Genomic DNA, 19,962 nt, shown 5'->3' on the forward strand with positions numbered 1-19,962 from the left:
CTGTTATGGTTTGGTAAGGTTATGAGTGTGTTTTTGCACAAGTTTGTGTATAGTGTTTTGCAGTGGAGAGATTGTGTGTCCGCACCTCTGACCCCCCGGGGTTCTGAGAATCTACTAATTGTAGTGGACTTGGACTGAATAATTTCTGGGGGGGGGGTTCATGATAGCATTGTGCTTATTATTTCAATCAGTTTTTCTGTACAAATTTAGCTGCATTTGTCTTTATTTGAAATTTCATAAACAAAAAATGTTCTAAAAATTTAATAATCAATGGGGTGGAGATGGGACGGGGGCAGTGCTAGGATGGGGCCCCACCAAATTGGTCTGCACAGGGCCCCGTACTTGCTAAGACCGGCCCTGACTGATCTAATCTGTTCAGGTAACTCATTCCACAGTTTACGCCCCCATACTTTAAAAGTGGACTTACGGTATTCATCTAGTCTAATGATAGTACATCACACATATTGGCATTAGTAGATCTCAAAGCTCTCACAGACTGGTCTAGTCTCAATGTTGTTGAGATAACAGGAGATACCAAATTGTTCCTAACTTTAAAACTAACAATAAGGTTTTAAATACAATTCGTTGTCTAATCAGAAGTCAATGTAAAGATTTCAAAATTGGGAGTAACATGCATGCAACGAGGGTACCCAAAAAGCACCCGAGCTGCTGCATTTTGAGCAGCCTGCAAGGCTTTGAGAAAGCAACCATGCAAACCGAACAGCAAACCATTGCAATAATCAAAGCAAGGGAAAACTGTATTCTGAATAATCATCTGAAAGATCAAAAATAAGAAGCCCATGCAGAAGTCTGATAAATTTTAATCTGAAAAATACCTGTTTAATAATTTTCTGAATTTGTACCGTCATGCTCAAACTAGAATCCAGCATTAACCCTAAATTTCTGTACAATGGGAATTGTAACATGGTCAATAATAAACTCCACAGGAATACCCTCAAAGGAAGAGCTAGATAAAATTATAAATTTGCTTTTTAGCCATATTTAATTGAACATGATTATTTTGTAACCACTGATAAACAGCGCTCAGAGAGTGAGCGATTTAAACATCTCCTTCACCGAATCACCCAATTCAATCAAAAATTGAATATCAACTGCAAGCATAAAGTTTGAACTTCAATTGAAAACCATTCAACAACCTACAAAGAGGTAATAAAAAATATTAAATAACATAGCAGATAATGCTGAACCTTGTGGTACTCCAGTTGACATTTAAACTCAACTGATGTTTCTGAATTAGCTGAGACCTATTTTTCACAAATGATTCAAACCAACTGAGCTCTTCACCACTCAAACCTATAGAACAGTCTATTAATCAAAATAATATCATCTATTGTGTCAAAGGCTGATGAAATATCCAAACTTACCAAAAATACTGAGTGCCCTTATCAAAACTTCTTCAACCGTATCTAACGTAGAAATCAGTAATGTTTCAGTGTCATGCAATAAACTGAAACCAAACTGGTTCATATCAAAAATATTATTCTTCTCAATGAAATCAGACAATTGATCGTAAACTAATTTTTCAATAATTTTCCCAAGGAAGGGGAGTGAAGAGACAGGCCTGTAATTTAAAACAACATTGGAATCAAGAGTAGGACTTTTAAGCAATGCTCTAACAACTATACCTTTTTTTGAGATGCGGTGACCAGAACGGCACACAGTATTCGAGGTGTGGTCGCACCATGGAGCAATAAAGAGGCATTATAACATTCTCATTTTTGATTTCCATTCCTTTCCTAATAATTCCTAACATTCTGTCCTACTGGATCTGAATAGGCACCATTTAAAATGAAAACGTAAAGCAGCATAAATGATGAAATATGCTCACTACTATGAAATGATTTTTCTGAAAGATATCCTAAGGCAGACCTTATACTCCTTCTTCCAGGTATCCAAGAGTTCCAGGAAGTTGTTGCCTTCTTCAATCAGACTGCTGTCCATTCGGTGGGTCTTGGCAAAAGACAGTATGGCTTTTAAGGAGCGCTCTGTTTCACTGGCTGCCCAAAGCCCACGACCCGTGGTAGGCAAACGATCATCCACCAGACCTTCCTCATCTTCAATCATCTCCTCAAAGATAGCAGTTGACCTTTAACACTACAAGAATGCCAGAACAACAAATAAACATTAATTTCTAAAACTGAATGGCTTTGTTTTGTAACATTGAGCTCTTCAAATTAGCAAAATAACTATCAGCATTATACCAGTTGCCAGTTTCCTTTTTTTTAATTATTTGATTTCAACAATTAATAAGCACAAAAACTTGGTAATACAAAGCACATATTAGCAATGAAAATATAGGAAAGAAAAAATATACTATAGACTACTAAATAGTCTACTATATGGGAGAGACCAAAGGTAAATCCTGAAGCTGGGTATACTACAAAGGAAAAAAAAGAGACGAGACCCCCCACCAAAACAAAGTTCTTAAGTTAACTGACCTCAAGTTAAAGCGAATGCTACATACCTGTAGAAGGTATTCTCCGAGGACAGCAGGCTGATTGTTCTCACTGATGGGTGACGTCCACGGCAGCCCCTCCAATCAGAAACTTCACTAGCAAAAGCCTTTGCTAGTCCTCGCGCGTCCATGCGCGGCCGTCTTCCCGCCCGAACCGGCTCGTGTTCGTCAGTCCCGTATGTAGCAAGACAAAGACAAGGGAAGACACAACTCCAAAGGGGAGGCGGGCGGGTTTGTGAGAACAATCAGCCAGCTGTCCTCGGAGAATACCTTCTACAGGTATGTAGCATTCGCTTTCTCCAAGGGCAAGCAGGCTGCTTGTTCTCACTGATGGGGTATCCCTAGCCCCCAGGCTCACTCAAAACAACAACCATGGTCAATTGGGCCTCGCAACGGCGAGGACATAACTGAGATTGACCTGAAAAATTTACCAACTAACTGAGAGTGCAGCCTGGAACAGAACAAACAGGGCCCTCGGGGGGTGGAGTTGGATCCTAAAGCCCAAACAGGTTCTGAAGAACTGACTGCCCGAACCGACTGTCGCGTCGGGTATCCTGCTGCAGGCAGTAATGAGATGTGAATGTGTGGACAGATGACCACGTCGCAGCTTTGCAAATTTCTTCAATGGTGGCTGACTTCAAGTGGGCTACCGACGCTGCCATGACTCTAACATTATGAGCTGTGACATGACCCTCAAGAGCCAGCCCAGCCTGGGCGTAAGTGAAGGAAATGCAATCTGCTAGCCAATTGGATATGGTGCGTTTCCCCACAGCCACTCCCCTCCTATTGGGATCAAAAGAAACAAACAATTGGGCGGACTGTCTGTTGGGCTGTGTCCGCTCCAAGTAGAAGGCCAATGCTCTCTTGCAGTCCAATGTGTGCAGCTGACGTTCAGCAGGGCAGGAATGAGGACGGGGAAAGAAAGTTGGCAAGACAATTGACTGGTTCAGATGGAACTCCGACACAACCTTCGGCAAGAACTTAGGGTGAGTGCAGAGGACTACTCTGTTATGATGAAATTTGGTGTAAGGGGCCTGGGCTACCAGGGCCTGAAGCTCACTGACTCTACGAGCTGAAGTAACTGCCACCAAGAAAATGACCTTCCAGGTCAAGTACTTCAGATGGCAGGAATTCAGTGGCTCAAAAGGAGGTTTCATCAGCTGGGTGAGAACGACATTGAGATCCCATGACACTGTAGGAGGCTTGACAGGGGGCTTTGACAAAAGCAAACCTCTCATGAAGCGAACAACTAAAGGGTGTCCTGAGATCGGCTTACCTTCCACACGGTAATGGTATGCACTGATTGCACTAAGGTGAACCCTTACAGAGTTGGTCTTGAGACCAGACTCAGACAAGTGCAGAAGGTATTCAAGCAGGGTCTGTGTAGGACAAGAGCGAGGATCTAGGGCCTTGCTGTCACACCAGACGGCAAACCTCCTCCACAGAAAGAAGTACTCCTCTTAGTGGAATCTTTCCTGGAAGCAAGCAAGATACGGGAGACACCCTCTGACAGACCCAAAGAGGCAAAGTCTACGCTCTCAACATCCAGGCCGTGAGAGCCAGGGACCGGAGGTTGGGATGCAGAAGCGCCCCCTTCGTCCTGCGTGATGAGGGTCGGAAAACACTCCAATCTCCACGGTTCTTCGGAGGACAACTCCAGAAGAAGAGGGAACCAGATCTGACGCGGCCAAAAAGGAGCAATCAGAATCATGGTGCCTCGGTCTTGCTTGAGTTTCAACAAAGTCTTCCCCACCAGAGGTATGGGAGGATAAGCATACGGCAGACCCTCCCCCCAGTCCAGGAGGAAGGCATCCGATGCCAGTCTGCCGTGGGCCTGAAGCCTGGAACAGAACTGAGGGACTTTGTGGTTGGCTCGAGATGCGAAGAGATCTACCAAGGGGGTGCCCCACACCTGGAAGATCTGTCGCACTACACGGGAACTGAGCGACCAATCGTGAGGTTGCATAATCCTGCTCAACCTGTCAGCCAGACTGTTGTTTACGCCTGCCAGATATGTGGCTTGGAGCACCATGCCGTGATGGCGAGCCCAGAGCCACATGCTGACGGCTTCCTGACACAGGGGGCGAGATCCGGTGCCCCCCCTGCTTGTTGACGTAGTACATGGCAACCTGGTTGTCTGTCTGAATTTGGATAATTTGGTGGGACAGCCGATCTCTGAAAGCCTTCAGAGCGTTCCAGATCGCTCGTAACTCCAGAAGATTGATCTGCAGATCGCGTTCCTGGAGGGACCAGCTTCCTTGGGTGTGAAGCCCATCGACATGAGCTCCCCATCCTAGGAGAGACGCATCCGTTGTCAGCACTTTTTGTGGCTGAGGAATTTGGAAAGGACGTCCCAGAGTCAGATTGGACCAAATCGTCCACCAATACAGGGATTTGAGAAAACTCGTGGACAGGTGGATCACGTCTTCTAGATCCCCAGCAGCCTGAAACCACTGGGAAGCTAGGGTCCATTGAGCAGATCTCATGTGAAGGCGGGCCATGGGAGTCACATGAATTGTGGAGGCCATGTGGCCCAGCAATCTCAACATCTGCCGAGCTGTGATCTGCTGGGACGCTCGCACCCGCGAGACGAGGGACAACAAGTTGTTGGCTCTCGTCTCTGGGAGATAGGCGCGAGCCGTCCGAGAATCCAGCAGAGCTCCTATGAATTCGAGTTTCTGCACTGGGAGAAGATGGGACTTTGGATAATTTATCACAAACCCCAGTAGCTCCAGGAGGCGAATAGTCATCTGCATGGACTGCAGGGCTCCTGCCTCGGATGTGTTCTTCACCAGCCAATCGCCGAGATATGGGAATACGTGCACCCCCAGCCTGCGAAGTGCCGCTGCTACTACAGCCAAGCACTTTGTGAACACCCTGGGCGCAGAGGCGAGCCCAAAGGGTAGCACACAGTACTGGAAGTGATGTGTGCCCAGCTGAAAACGCAGATACTGCCTGTGAGCTGGCAGTATCGGGATGTATGTGTAGGCATCCTTCAAGTCCAGAGAGCATAGCCAATCGTTTTCCTGAATCATGGGAAGAAGGGTGCCCAGGGAAAGCATCCTGAACTTTTCTTTGACGAGATATTTGTTCAGGGCCCTTAGGTCTAGGATGGGACGCATCCCCCTGTTTTCTTTTCCACAAGGAAGTACCTGGAATAGAATCCCAGCCTTTCTTGCCCGGATGGCACGGGCTCGACCGCATTGGCGCTGAGAAGGGCGGAGAGTTCCTCTGCAAGTACCTGCTTGTGCTGGAAGCTGTAAGACTGAGCTCCCGGTGGACAATTTGGAGGTTTTGAGGCCAAATTGAAGGTGTATCCTTGCCAGACTATTTGGAGAACCCACTGATTGGAGGTTATGAGAGGCCACCTTTGGTGAAAAGCTTTCAACCTCCCTCCGACTGGCAGGTCGCCCGGCACTGACACTTGGATGTCGGCTATGCTCTGCTGGAGCCAGTCAAAAGCTCGTCCCTTGCTTTTGCTGGGGAGCCGAGGGGCCTTGCTGAGGCGCACGCTGCTGACGAGAGCGAGCGCGCTGGGGCTTAGCCTGGGCCGCAGGCTGTCGAGAAGGAGGATTGTACTTACGCTTGCCAGAAGAGTAGGGAACAGTCTTCCTTCCCCCAAAAAATCTTCTACCTGTAGAGGTAGAGGCTGAAGGCTGCCGGCGAAAGAACTTGTCGAATGCGGTGTCCCGCTGGTGGAGCTGCTCTACCACCTGTTCGACTTTCTCTCCAAAAATATTATTCGCCCGGCAAGGCGAGTCCACAATCCGCTGCTGGATTCTATTCTCCAGGTCGGAGGCACGCAGCCATGAGAGCCTGCGCATCACCACACCTTGAGCAGCGGCCCTGGACGCAACATCAAAGGTGTCATACACCCCTCTGGCCAGGAATTTTCTGCACGCCTTCAGCTGCCTGACCACCTCCTGAAAAGGCTTGGCTTGCTCAGGGGGGAGCGCATCAACCAAGCCCGCCAACTGCCGCACATTGTTCCGCATGTGTATGCTCGTGTAGAGCTGGTAGGACTGAATTTTGGCCACGAGCATAGAGGAATGGTAGGCCTTCCTCCCAAAGGAGTCTAAGGTTCTAGAGTCTTTGCCCGGGGGCGCCGAAGCATGCTCTCTAGAACTCTTAGCCTTCTTTAGGGCCAGATCCACAACTCCAGAGTCATGAGGCAACTGAGTGCGCATCAGCTCTGGGTCCCCATGGATCCGGTACTGGGACTCGATCTTGTTGGGAATGTGGGGATTAGTTAGAGGCTTGGTCCAGTTCGCCAGCAATGTCTTTTTTAGGACATGGTGCATGGGTACAGTGGATGCTTCCTTAGGTGGAGAAGGATAGTCCAGGAGCTCAAACATTTCAGCCCTGGGCTCGTCCTCCACAACCACCGGGAAGGGGATGGCCGTAGACATCTCCCGGACAAAGGAAGCAAAAGACAGACTCTCGGGAGGAGAAAGCTGTCTCTCAGGAGAGGGAGTGGGATCGGAAGGAAGACCTTCAGACTCCTCGTCAGAGAAATATCTGGGGTCTTCTTCCTCTTCCCACGAGGCCTCACCCTCGGTGTCAGACACAAGTTCACGGACCTGTGTCTGCAACCTCGCCCGACTCGACTCTGTGGAGCCACGTCCACGATGGGGGCGTCGAGAGGTAGACTCCCTCGCCCGCATCGGCGAAGCTCCCTCCGCCGACGTAGTCGGGGAGCCTTCCTGGGAGACGGCGGCAGCCGGTACCGCACGCGGTACCGACGCCGGAGACCTCACCTCGGGCGATGGGCCAGCCGGCGCCACGCTCGACGGTACCGGTGGCGCAAGCACCGCTGGTACCGGAGGGTTAGGGCGCAACAGCTCTCCCAGAATCTCTGGGAGAACGGCCCGGAGGCTCTCGTTCAGAGCGGCTGCAGAGAAAGGCATGGAGGTCGATGCAGGCGTCGACGTCAGAACCTGTTCCGGGCGTGGAGGCTGTTCCGTGCTGTCCAGAGTGGTGCGCATCGACACCTCCTGAACAGAGGGTGAGCGGTCCTCTCGGTGCCGATGCCTGCTGGGTGCCGACTCCCTCGGCGACCCAGAGCTCTCGGTGCCGACACGGGAAGGGGACCGATGACGATGCTTCTTCGACTTCTTGGAACGAAGCATGTCACCGGAGCTTCCCGGCACCGACGAGGAGGACGTAGAATCCAGTCGTCGCTTCCTCGGGGCCGAGGCCGAAGGAGGTCGGTCTCGGGGGGGCTGTACCACAGGAGCCCTCAGAGTAGGGGGAGACCCACCCGAAGGCTCACCGCCACCAGCAGGGGAATGGACAGCCCTCACCTGCACTCCAGACGAAGCACCACCGTCCGACGACATCAGCCGACGAGGTCCCGGTACCACCGACGTCAATGCAGCTGTCCGATGTCTCAGCGCCGATGCCTCGATGCACTCGATGCACTGGCGGCCGAGGATGAAGCTCTGGACGCTGAAGACGTCGATGCACTCGATACCCCCGGTGCCGATGCCGACGAAGAGCCCGAGAACAAAACGTTCCACTGGGCCAATCTCGCTACCTGAGTCCGCTTTTGCAAAAGGGAACACAGACTACAGGCCTGCGGGCGGTGCCCAGCCCCCAAGCACTGAAGACACGACGCGTGCCTGTCAGTGAGCGAGATGACCCGGGCGCACTGGGTGCACTTCTTGAAGCCGCTGGGAGACTTCGATGTCATGGGCGGAAAAATCACGCCGGCGAGATCAAAAGTCGAAATGGCGGAAAAGGCACCGAAAAAACAAGGGGAAGAAAACTTCGACCCGAGGCCTAAAAGCGGCCTACCCCGATGACGAAAGAAAACTTACCGGGGCGAAAAAGCTGAAAATAGCGGAGGGAAAAAAGACCACAGAGTCTTTTTCCACACAGAATGGGTTTTTTTTTTTTTTTTTTTAACAACACGACGAACGCGCGAGGTCGACTTTGCGGGGCCCGACACTGCGAAAACACGACCCTACCGAGCGCGGACAAAAGAAGACTGACGAACACGAGCCGGTTCGGGCGGGAAGACGGCCACGCATGCGCGGTGCGCATGGACGCGCGAGGACTAGCAAAGGCTTTTGCTAGTGAAGTTTCCGATTGGAGGGGCTGCCGTGGACGTCACCCATCAGTGAGAACAAGCAGCCTGCTTGTCCTCGGAGAATCATAATTAATCTGCCCCAAAGTCCCCGTTTTTAGTCTTCTCTATAAAACCTCACAGGTAGCTATAACTTCTTCACATTGAGCAAAACATTAAGCTGTTCAGGGTCATAAAACACATATTTAGTAGAAGAAATAATCACCACAATTTGCATGGAAAATGTAATTGAAAGGTACCCCCAAGGATAGCACCTATTGTCTCAAAGCTAAGAACTTTTTCCTCTGTTCCTGTGTGGCTCCAAAGAAATCAAGAAACATCCAAATTTTACAATGCATGAACAATATAGATGTGTGACGAAAAAACAATTTTAACATATCATCCCAATCTTGTAGGAAAACCAAAGCAAACTATATGCTCTAGAAAAGGGAGGCAAAACTACTCTAGGGAGCTGAAGAACTTTTGCCATAATTTTCTTGCAAATATCAACTGGAGACAGTGGGTACACGTGAGCTCTGGATGTTGCTGTTTCAGCACCGGCATTTTTGTGCCACTGTCACGGCGCAGAACTTTTGACCACAATAATTTTGGCCACAGCCAAAATGATTATTCCTCTCACTGTGAGAACCCACTGCCTCCCTCACAGGCATTGCCTAAGGCAGCCCATATTTCCCAACTGCACAAGAACCTCCGGCTACTCCCAAGAACTGCCCTAGCTGTACAGCAGCGAGGAGGCATGGGCCCTGCTCACAAGAATTGGAGGTCACTGGTGAGAGGCGATTGGGGGGGGGGGGGGGGGGGGGGGGAGGGGGAGCCAGCCAAGTGGAGCCACACACTGCCCCTGAGAACACAGATCAGGAGCAGATAAGATAATTATATACCTTCCCCTGTGATCCACAGCAGTCAGCAGGCCATGCGAGAGCACAGGTGCATGTGCATGGGTGGGGGTGGGGTGCTTTGCTGCAGGAGCAGGTAAGAGGTGAAAGAACATAGGTGCACATGCGGTGGTTGCTGTTTTGGTGCCGGCAGAAGTATGGGGGCATGTTCTGTGAGAGGAGCACTAATTCTGGCTGCATCCTAAGTTGTAGCATAGTTAAATTATTATTGTGGACAACAGTTCTGCGCTGTAACAGTGGCACAGAAATGCCAGGGCTGAAAACAGTAACAGCCAAAAGTCCTGCTTCAGGAAACAATACATGGTGTTTAGGGAAAATAAATTGTCGCAGATTTAAGAGACAGATTTCATTTTCCATAGTTTTCAATTTCTATGCACCAGCTCCTTTATCCTTTACTAAAGTCAATTGAACTTTCTATAAATCAGCCATTTGACCATTCACTTTTTCTAGCTTTTCCTGGGAACGTTTGAAAATCCCAGCAGAAGCCTACTAGTTGCCAATGTCTAAAGTATGCCATCCAGTAATCAGAGGTTACCTGGTTAACTGGTCAACCTCCATTTCTGTGAAATCACATAGGCCTGAACCAACATGGAATCTGCTTTTAGATGGCAGGATAAGATCCACAATAACATCGTAAAGATGTCATCTCCAAAGCTCTTCTGCCAGGTCACATTAGCCTCCTTTCCATACAAATCAACATAACCACACAGCATCAATTGCCTACAACACAATGACAATTAGAATTACTTTTGGTATCCGAAAAAATAAAAATCGTACCACTTCTCAGCAAAAACACATTTAGAGGAAACATATTATTGCTGGATAAGTTTGATCTAGACCCACAGTCAGTCCCGATCAAGGACTTGCCACAGCAGAAACCTTTAGAGAAAATTAAAAAGCCATGGGATAGGAAGCAATGTTCTGTTGTGGATTAGGAACTTGTTAAGGGATAGAAAATAGAGAATAAGATTAAATTGCCATTTTTCTCAGTGGAGGAGGATGTACACTGGAGTGCCACAGGGATCTGTACTGGGACTGGTGCTATTTAATTTTAATTTAATTTAGGCATTTATATTCTGCTTAACTGTTAAGTTCTAGCTGGGGTACAATCAACTGAGAATCTACAACAGAACAGTCATTTTACATCTAGGCGGAGTACGATCAACTGAGAATCTACAATAGAACAGTGATTGTACATAGAATCGAAAAACAGCGTACAGTCAGACTGAAGTTAACAATGAAACACTGGGGCAACGAAACAATGGAAGCAGGGATTACAGACCTAATATGCATTGATCAGTGGAGAAATGGGGTCCGTAGTATTTTTGGCAGAGTCAGGTTTTTAGTGTTCAGAAGGATTTGTATTCTGGGGGGTTATCTGATTTTTAGTGGGAGGGAGTTCCATAATTCTGCTCCTTTGCCTCCTATTGCTGTATTGAAAGTTTTTGGTTGTCAGTATTCCCATGGGTCTGGTGGTGATAATCTGATGTCCTGGGCAGATCTGAGAGATCTCCTGGGTTCACAGAGGTGGATTAGTTTTTGTAGATATGATGGAGTTAGACTGTGGAGGATTTTGAAGCTGGTAATGAGTATTTAAAACTCAACTCTTACTTGAAGGGGGAGCCAGTGTAGTTTTATTAAGAAAGGGGTAGTGTGATCAGTTGACTATGAGTTTTGCCACAGTATTCAGGACTAGCTGCAATTTTTTAAAATTCCCTTTCTGGAAGACCTAGGTATACTGAGTTACGGTAGTCAAGGTCTGAGAGGACCATGGCTTGGATAGTCATCCGGAAGTGTGTAGGTTCCAGGAGGTATTTTAAGTGCCTAAGCATTTTAAATTTGTAGAAGCTTTTTTTTGATTATCGTGTCTATCTGAATTGACATAGTCAGATGTGAATCTAACCAGATTCCCAGGATCTTGATCTCTTTTTTAGTGGTATGGCCGAGTTTGCTAGGACTAGTACCGTGTTTTGAGGTTCATGCAGGCTATTGTCCAGCCATAGGATGCTTGTTTTGTCTGGGTTGACTTTGAGATTGAGGGAGCTGAACCATGTGTACAGAAAGTTGAAGACCTCTTTCACCAGTGAGTAGGCTGTCAGAGGGTTTTGGGCCAGGAAGAGCAGAACGATATCATAATAGGTGATTTGAAAAGGTTTCAGGATGGTTCCTAAGTAACGGATGTAGAAGTCGAAAAGAATGGGCGACAGTGGTGATGTCTGGGGGATGCCTCATTTCATGATCCATGGTTGAGATTGGGATTGTTGCCAGGTTACTTGGATGGTTCTGTGTTTTAGAAAGCCTGGGAACCAGGTGATGACTTCTCTGATACCCACTTCCGCTAACATCATTAGGAGTGTTTCGTGCTTGCCCAAGTCGAAGGCGGTAGATAGGTCTAATTGCATGAGGAAGATCTGTCTTTGTCTAGGAGTAGGTGGAGCTTGGATCGCATGCTTGTCATTACTGTTTCCGTGTGGTAGTTGGTGTTGATCTAGGTAGTCTTGCGATTGGTGTGCAACTATTGCCTTCATTATTTTTGTGATGGTAGGGATGTTGGTTACCGGGTGGCAATTATTTAGTGTGTTTCTGTCTAGGCTCTCCTCTTTTGAGTAGTGGTGTTAAGATGATTCTGCCAAGGTCTTCAGGGAAGATTCCATTCCTCAGCAGGCTTTTGATTTTGGGGTTGCCGTTTTGAGAAGGTCGGCTCTACAATGGTCTAGAACACAGGATCCTTTAAAGAATCTTGTGATTGTTGTTTGGAGTTGTTCCAAGGTGGTTTCCTTGAAGATGAATCTAAACTCAAACTCAGAGCTAATAGAATATCACATTATTGTCTTATCATCCAAAATGATATCCATACAATTATCATAGCAGTGGTGCAGTGTTCTTTTAAGGGAGGAAAAACCTCAAATAATGATAGGTGACTCCTTTGTTGATCACTCATTCAACCTAAGGGAGTTCCATCCATTCATCATAGGCTAAAAACCTCCTTAGTTTTAAACATAAGGTCCCCAAACCAATTCTGCTTTCTGCTAGTGTTGTAAGGTTCACTTATCTCTCCAGCTGTTCAGTCTCTTATCACCGTCCACGGCCCAACTTCGGCCCGAGTTTCGATACCTGCATCAGGGTCCATGGGGCCCGTCAACTGTTGTCTGTAAGACAGTAAACTTATTACATCACACAATTCTCAAGCTTTGACCTCTCCCTTTACTCCAAGTCTTTCCTCACATTCAATGCTGGCTTTTCTCTCTTCAGTTTAAACTGCCAACATGGCGGTGATTTATAAAGCCTCACGTCAGACGCTCATAGCTAAGCCACTCCCATTGATTGCAAATCCATCCAATCATGTGACGGAAATACAAGGGGAACCTCCACGGACAAAAAACGTCATCGGGAGGTGGACTACCCCTCTCCTGTCAAAACGTTTTTGTTAATCAGAAAAACTGATTCCATTCAATCTTGGTATTAAGTCCGTACGGTTGTATAGTTCGCAGACAATAAATCCATCTTTGTTCCTGTTGTAGCAAGTGAAGTTTTCTATCTCCACCTTCGATGTTCCATCTGAGTTGCTGTAATACTACACATCTTAGGGATTTAAAGATGTGATTTTCTCTAATACAGTGTGCCGCTAACGGTGCTGTAATTTTTTTAATATTAATGTTACTTTTGTGTTCTGTGAGTCTTACTGCTAATTTTCTGGACGTCTGTCCTATGTATAATTTGTTACAGGGGCATATAATCCCATATACCACCCATTCGGACACACATGAGGTACTGTGGTAAAGTGTGTAGCTTTTTCCTGACTGCGGATCAATGAATTCCTTTGTAATCAGCATAATCTCACACATACCGCAATTACCACAACAGTTGTGTCCTTCTTTAGGGGCATTGTCTTTTGTGGGCTGTCTTAGGGCTGCAGGCACCAGAATCTCTTTAAGTTGCGTCCCCTGCTAAACGCCATTCTAAGTTCTGTCTTGGCGAACCCTGGTAAAGTCTGTATAACATGCCAATTCTTCCTTATTATATCAGAAAATCATGAAGCCATGGTAGAATAGCGTACCTTATAACACTAGCAGAAAGCAGAATTAAATGTGTTTTGGGGGCCTTATGTTTAAAACTAAGGAGGTTTTTTAGCCTATGATGAATGGATGGAACTTCCTTAGATTGAATGAGTGATCAACAAAGGAGTCTCCTATCATTATTTGAGGCTTTTCCTCCCTTAAAAGAACACTACACCACTGCTGTGATAATTGTATGGATATCTTTCCTTGAAGATGAGCCAGAAGTGGTCTGCCGGGCAGTTGTCTTCATTGAAGTCCAGTGTTGTGGCTTCGGGGTGTGTAGTTTTCGGAACTGAGTTCATCAGTTTTTCTGATTTGTTTTGGAAGAATTTAGCCAGTTCTTCGGTGGTTAGGTTAGTTCCTGTGAGTGGTTGTATTGATTTTGAGAGTGGTTTAACCAGCTGAAATATGATGCAAGTGGAGTGCTTTCGGAGATCTTGCAAGAGTAGTATTTCCAATTTTCCTGTTTGATCTTTTCCTTGTATTGACTGATCAGTGTTCTCCATGTGTTTTTATCCTAGTCCATTTCTTTAGGTATAATAATTCTTCTGTGGCTTTCCTAGGGATCTTTTTCAGTTTTAGTGGTGCTATTTCATTAATGGTGTTGGTCAGTGTTTGACTCCAGGTACAGACCATTTCTTGGGGGGGGGGGGGGGGGAGGTTGTACAATTATGAGCACAGTCATGGCACTATGGAATGGGTCAAAAGGCCAGAGATTGATAAGCCTGTGTGACTCTGGAATTTATGATCTATTATGATACCCTTACGGGCAAGCAGGCTTGGGAAAGTAACTAGTGTAAACAACAGGAAGAATGTGGTTTAACATGTTAAGGGAAGCAGATGGTGAGAACCAGATAATAATCTATGAGAAAGATAATTTGCAGAAAAAGTCATGTAAATAAATCATTGTCTGAAACAAACGATATAAGAACAGTATTTCAGAGACGCAGTCACAGTAAACATCTTTTTATGTAACTGTACTGATCTCTCATGAGAATCTATAATTGTATCTGTATTTGGTAAGTAAATAAACAATTGACTTTCTCATATGTACGTAGCCCTGGTTTCTTTTATCCCCCCCAAGTTGTTGATGACTGGTACATGCTAATTTGGGAGGGGTACAAGGGGCCTAAAAACACTGGTAACCCTGATGTTAATAGAGGGGATAGGGTCCTGGTTCAGTCCGGAGATTTCCAGGCACATCAAGGAGAAGAAACAGTATCTTGGTTCGGGCCTAAAAACAAGGTTTAAGCTTTTTGTGCTTTCTAGTTGTTTTTCTGTTAGTTCCCATAGTTTGGTTTCATCTATCTTACCTCTGGTGAGGATTATTTCCCTGCTGGGTATTTTCTGTTTGGTCTGTATGATGGGGATAGGGAATTCTTGGAGGTAGTTGTCTGACTAAATGAGAGAAGTTGTCCATTTTATTTCTTATCTGTTCCCAAAGTTTTGTTGGTACGAAGATGGCATCAATCAGGTAACTTCCTTTGTGGGATTGACCAGTTTGAGGTCAAAATCTTGCAGGAAGGTTGTGAATGATTGTATGTCCTTATTCTTTTCAATATGTATATTTAGGTCTCCTACCATGGTGATCAAAGGTAGGGCTGTCAGGCTTTGTGTGATGAAGGTTTGGAATGCTTCCATAATGGTATGTCAGGGGCCTGGTGGTCAGTAAAAAATTATTAGGGCATGGGTTTGGTGGTGTGTGTGGGAGAGGGTTGGTAGTTTCAAGAAGAGACCTTCCAATCCTTTTCCCATTTGACTGTCTAACAGTTCGAGTTTAAGGGAGAAACAGTATTACTGAGACTCTGCCTCCTTGTTTGTTTCTGTGAATTGAATGTATGGAGCAGTTTGGTGGTTGTAGTTGGATTGTAGCATCTTCTGGTGCTATCCATATCTCCACTATGCAGACAATATCGTAGCTCTTCTCTTCGATGAGGTCTCTAATGGAGTCTATTTTGTTTTTAGTGGATCTGGCATTGAAGTATCCTATATTGAGAATCCTTTGGTCTGTATGAGGACCTTGCGAGACTGGGAGAATGGGCGTGCAAGTGGCAGATGAAGTTCAATGTTGACAAGTGCAAAGTGATGCATGTGGGTAAGAGGAACCCGAATTACAGCTACGTCTTGCAAGGTTCCGCGTTAGGAGTTACGGATCAAGAAAGGGATCTGGGTGTCGTCGTCGATGATATGCTGAAACCTTCTGCTCAGTGTGCTGCTGCGGCTAGGAAAGCGAATAGAATGTTGGGTGTTATTAGGAAGGGTATGGAGTCCAGGTGTGCGGATGTTATAATGCCGTTGTATCGCTCCATGGTGCGACCGCACCTGGAGTATTGTGTTCAGTACTGGTCTCCGTATCTCAAAAAAGATATAGTAGAATTGGAAAAGGTACAGCGAAGGGCGACGAAAATGATAGTGGGGATGGGACGACTTTCCTATGAAGAGAGGCTGAGAAGGCTAGGGCTTTTCAGCTTGGAGAAGAGACGGCTGAGGGGAGATATGATAGAAGTGTATAAATAATGAGTGGAATGGATCGGGTGGATGTGAAGCGACTGTTCACGCTATCCAAAAATACTAGGACTAGAGGGCATGAGTTGAAGCTACAGTGTGGTAAATTTAAAACGAATCGGAGAAAATTTTTCTTCACCCGTGTAATTAGACTCTGGAATTCGTTGCCGGAGAATGTGGTACGGGCGGTTAGCTTGACGGAGTTTAAAAAGGGGTTAGATAGATTCCTAAAGGACAAGTCCATAGACCGCTATTAAATGGACTTGGAAAAATTCCGCATTTTTAGGTATAACTTGTCTGGAATGTTTTTACGTTTGGGGAGCGTGCCAGGTGCCCTTGACCTGGATTGGCCACTGTCGGTGACAGGATGCTGGGCTAGATGGACCTTTGGTCTTTCCCAGTATGGCACTACTTATGTACTTATGTACTTATTTTAGTGGTGTGGATCAGTTTGAGATATTTGTAGTTCTTGAGGATTTCGGGTTTAGTATGGAGTTCTGGGGTTTTATTTGGGGTATCTGGGAGTGGGATTGGTCTCCCGTTGTGGATAATTAGGTTGCGGAGCTCAACAGTTGCCTTATGGTGATGTGAAAATGCTGTTTTGAGGGTGGTTCCTGGAGAAAAAAGTCCATAGTCTTCTACTGAGACACACATGGGGGGAGCCACTGCTTGCCCTGGGATCGGTAGCATGAAATCTTGCTACAAATTTCGGATTCTGCTAGGAATTTGTGACTTGGATTGGCCACTGTTGGAAGCAGGGTACTGAGCAAGATGGACCATTGGTCTGACCCAGCATGCCTATTCTCATGGAATATACTATACCCTGCAAGTCCCTTCTTCTGAATGCAGCATCTACAGAAGACACAAGTTTTAGTTTATAATGCTTAGAGAATATATGCAGAGAAAGCGAAGTTACTCACCCAAAGCAGGTGCTCGAGGGCTGAAGGACACAGATTCTCAATGATTGGTGACATCATCCAATGCAGCCCTGATGAGAACTTCTTAGTAACATTCTGGAAGCCTTTAGAAGGTTGCATCACACATGTGCTCGCACCTTCCCACCCACCATTGCTGTGTGCAGCCAGGGAATATATTATAAAAGTTAACAGAATACAACTCCTAAGGGAGGTGGGCAGGTGTGTGAGAATATGTGTCCTGCTGTCCTTAGAGAACACCTGCTACAGGCTAGTAACTTTAATTTCTTTGAGGACCAGCAGGACAACAATTCTCAAAGATGGGATGGGAAGGGAAGGGAAATGGGACTTGATATACCACCTTTCTGTGGTGTTTTGCAACTACATTCAAAGCGGTTTACATAGTATATTCAGGTACTTATTTTGAACCAGGGACAATGGAGGGTTAGGTGACTTGCCCAGAGTCACAAGGAGCTACAGTGGGAATCGAAAGTCCACTGCACTAACCACTAGGCTACTCCTCCGGAATTCCTAGCTACCAGGCTGTGTGAAACAAAAGCATTAAATAAGGCCTGCAGTAGGCTGAAAACGTAATTTTTAAAAATTTCTTCTTATTATTTATTTTTATCATCCTGGAACAGAAATAAAAGGGCCTAGGGGGATGGTCTTGGATCTAGACCCTGAAAAGATTCTGGAGGACTGACTGACTCTAAACTGACTGTTGTACTGGGAGTTTTGCTCTAATCAGTAGCAAGATGCAAATGTGTGGACATTACAGCTCTGCAAAATCACCTTTATGGCGGGCAACTGATGCAGCCATGGCCCTGACATGACCCACAACAGTTAGCCCAGCTTGGGCATAAGTAAAGGAGATGCTGTCTGCTAACCAATTGGATAAAGTACATTTACCGATGGCTGTCTCCATCCCATTAGGAACTGTCTAAGGCTTTAGTCCACTCCAAATAGAATGTTAAGGCTCTCTTGAAGTCCAAAGTGTGCATTGTGCTTTCACCGGGATGGGCATGAAGGTTTGGGAAGAATGTTAGCAGAACTGATTGGTTAAGATGGAATTTTGACATGACCTTAGGAAAGAACTTAGGATACATTCAGAGAACCACTATGTTGTGATAAATCTTGTGTAAGGTGGATCAGCTACTAGAGCCTGATGCTCAATGACTCTGTGGGCTGAAGTGACTGCCACCAAGAATAAAACTTCCCAGACCTAAAACGTCAGGTGGCAGGTATCAAGTAGCTCAAAATGGAGTTTTCATTAACTGGGTGAGAACAGTGAGATCCCACGACAATATGGAAACTGAGTGAATAAACATTTTCTCAGATTTGTTTTAAATTTACTACATTGTAGCTTCATCGCATGCCCCCTAGTCCTAGTATTTTTGGAAAGCGTAAACAGACGCTTTACATCTACCCGTTCAACTCCACTCATTATTTTATAGACTTCTATCATATCTCCCCTCAGCCGTCTTTTCTCCAAGCTGAAGAGCTCTACCTGCTTTAGCCTTTCCTCATAGGGAAGTTGTCCCATCCCCTTTATCATTTTCATTGCCCTTCTCTGCACCAACTTCACTATATCTTTTTTGAGATACGGCGACCAGAATTGAACACAATATTCGAGGTGTGGTCGCACCATGGTGCGATACAAAAGCATTATAACATTCTCAGTTTTGTTTTCCATTCCTTTCCTAATAATACCCAATGTTCTATTTGCTTTCTTAGCCGCAGCAGCACACTGATCAGAAGGTTTCAACATATCATCATCGACGACACCTAGATCCCTTTCTTGGTCCGTGACTCCTAACGTGGAACCTTGCATGACATAGCTATAATTTGGGTTCCTCTTTCCCACATGCATCACTTTGCACTTGCTCACATTAAACGGAACTGGCGGAAGTATTCCATCAAGCACAACCGGTCCCCGAGTCCTACAAGGCAGGAAGCGAGCTCGGTGTCCCAGAACAGATGACAGAAGACAGGATCTGAGAACTCTAAGGACCAGAAACCATCTTCTAGCCCAGCATTTTGAGGGGGTGGGGGAGGTTACAGCGGTGAAAGTTCTTCCCACCAATAGCCCAGTGCTCTATGAGGACCCAATGATGGGAACTGCACTCTCTCTTACCTGTTTCAGATGTGGGGAGAGAGGTCACATAGCCAGGGACTGCAAAGACCTAGCCAAAGAAGCCATGGATGTGAATGCAGTAGCTCCACACTCCTGCAATTTTATGAAGGCTTCCCAATCCAAGAATAGGAACTGTGTGCTGCAAGTTGAAATGGACAGAAACCGTTACCAGGCGCTGATAGTTTCTGGCAGTGTAAAGACTCTCATTCAGAGGGGGAATAGTGATCCAACTGAACTAAAAATGGATCGTGACATTGTCCTTTGCGCATGGAGACCAGAAACAGCATCCTACAGTCAGTCAAGCTCAATTGGTAGTAGAAGTCTTGTCCTGGCCTCCCTAACCAGCTGTCCTGGTTCCCAATTCTCAGAACCATCTGGGTCTAGCTGACTGCTGGCCCAAAGAAAAAGGAGGAGGTCTTTTCCCAAGATCTTCCCTTTGGAGGACCCTGATGTATACAGACAGCCTGAAATTGTCTAAACCCTGCCGTCAGTGGTGCTTAGAGAAACTGCACTGCCCTCTGAATTTAGGAGCTGCAGTTGATAGAGACCCAAGCTCAGAGGAGGGTGGGACAGAGTAGCTCAGATCCTTTAGATAGTCTGCCAGACTGGAGTACAGAAGGGATCACGGGAAGCTTTAAGAGATCCCAGTCAGAGGATAAGCTCCTTAGAGAAGTGTGGGCCAAGGATATAGGTGTAGATGGGCCCATTGTCAACCAGGACTTCTCTATGGTAACTCTCCCATATTCACTTCTTCAGTTAGATGCCATAGAAGAACTGACACCAGAGTAGAATTTGATTTGCCTAATTCCTCTATCTTCTCTGTTCAATCTGTGTGTTAGGGATTCTATTTACTAATGATTTTTTCCCCAAAGAATCACACTTCTTCCGTCA

General features: G+C 46.2%; 1 protein-coding gene across 1 annotated transcript in view; it reads right to left on the minus strand.

The window, feature by feature from the left end:
• The window catches only part of SHPRH (SNF2 histone linker PHD RING helicase), a 331,612-nt gene that overhangs the window by 87,616 nt on the left and 224,034 nt on the right, over positions 1-19,962 (minus strand). Inside the window, 1 exon segment of the mRNA XM_030194974.1 lies at positions 1,891-2,107. Coding sequence (XP_030050834.1) covers positions 1,891-2,107 — 217 coding nt within the window.

Source organism: Microcaecilia unicolor, chromosome 3 (genome assembly GCF_901765095.1).
Source record: "Microcaecilia unicolor chromosome 3, aMicUni1.1, whole genome shotgun sequence".
Lineage (NCBI taxonomy): Eukaryota > Metazoa > Chordata > Amphibia > Gymnophiona > Siphonopidae > Microcaecilia > Microcaecilia unicolor.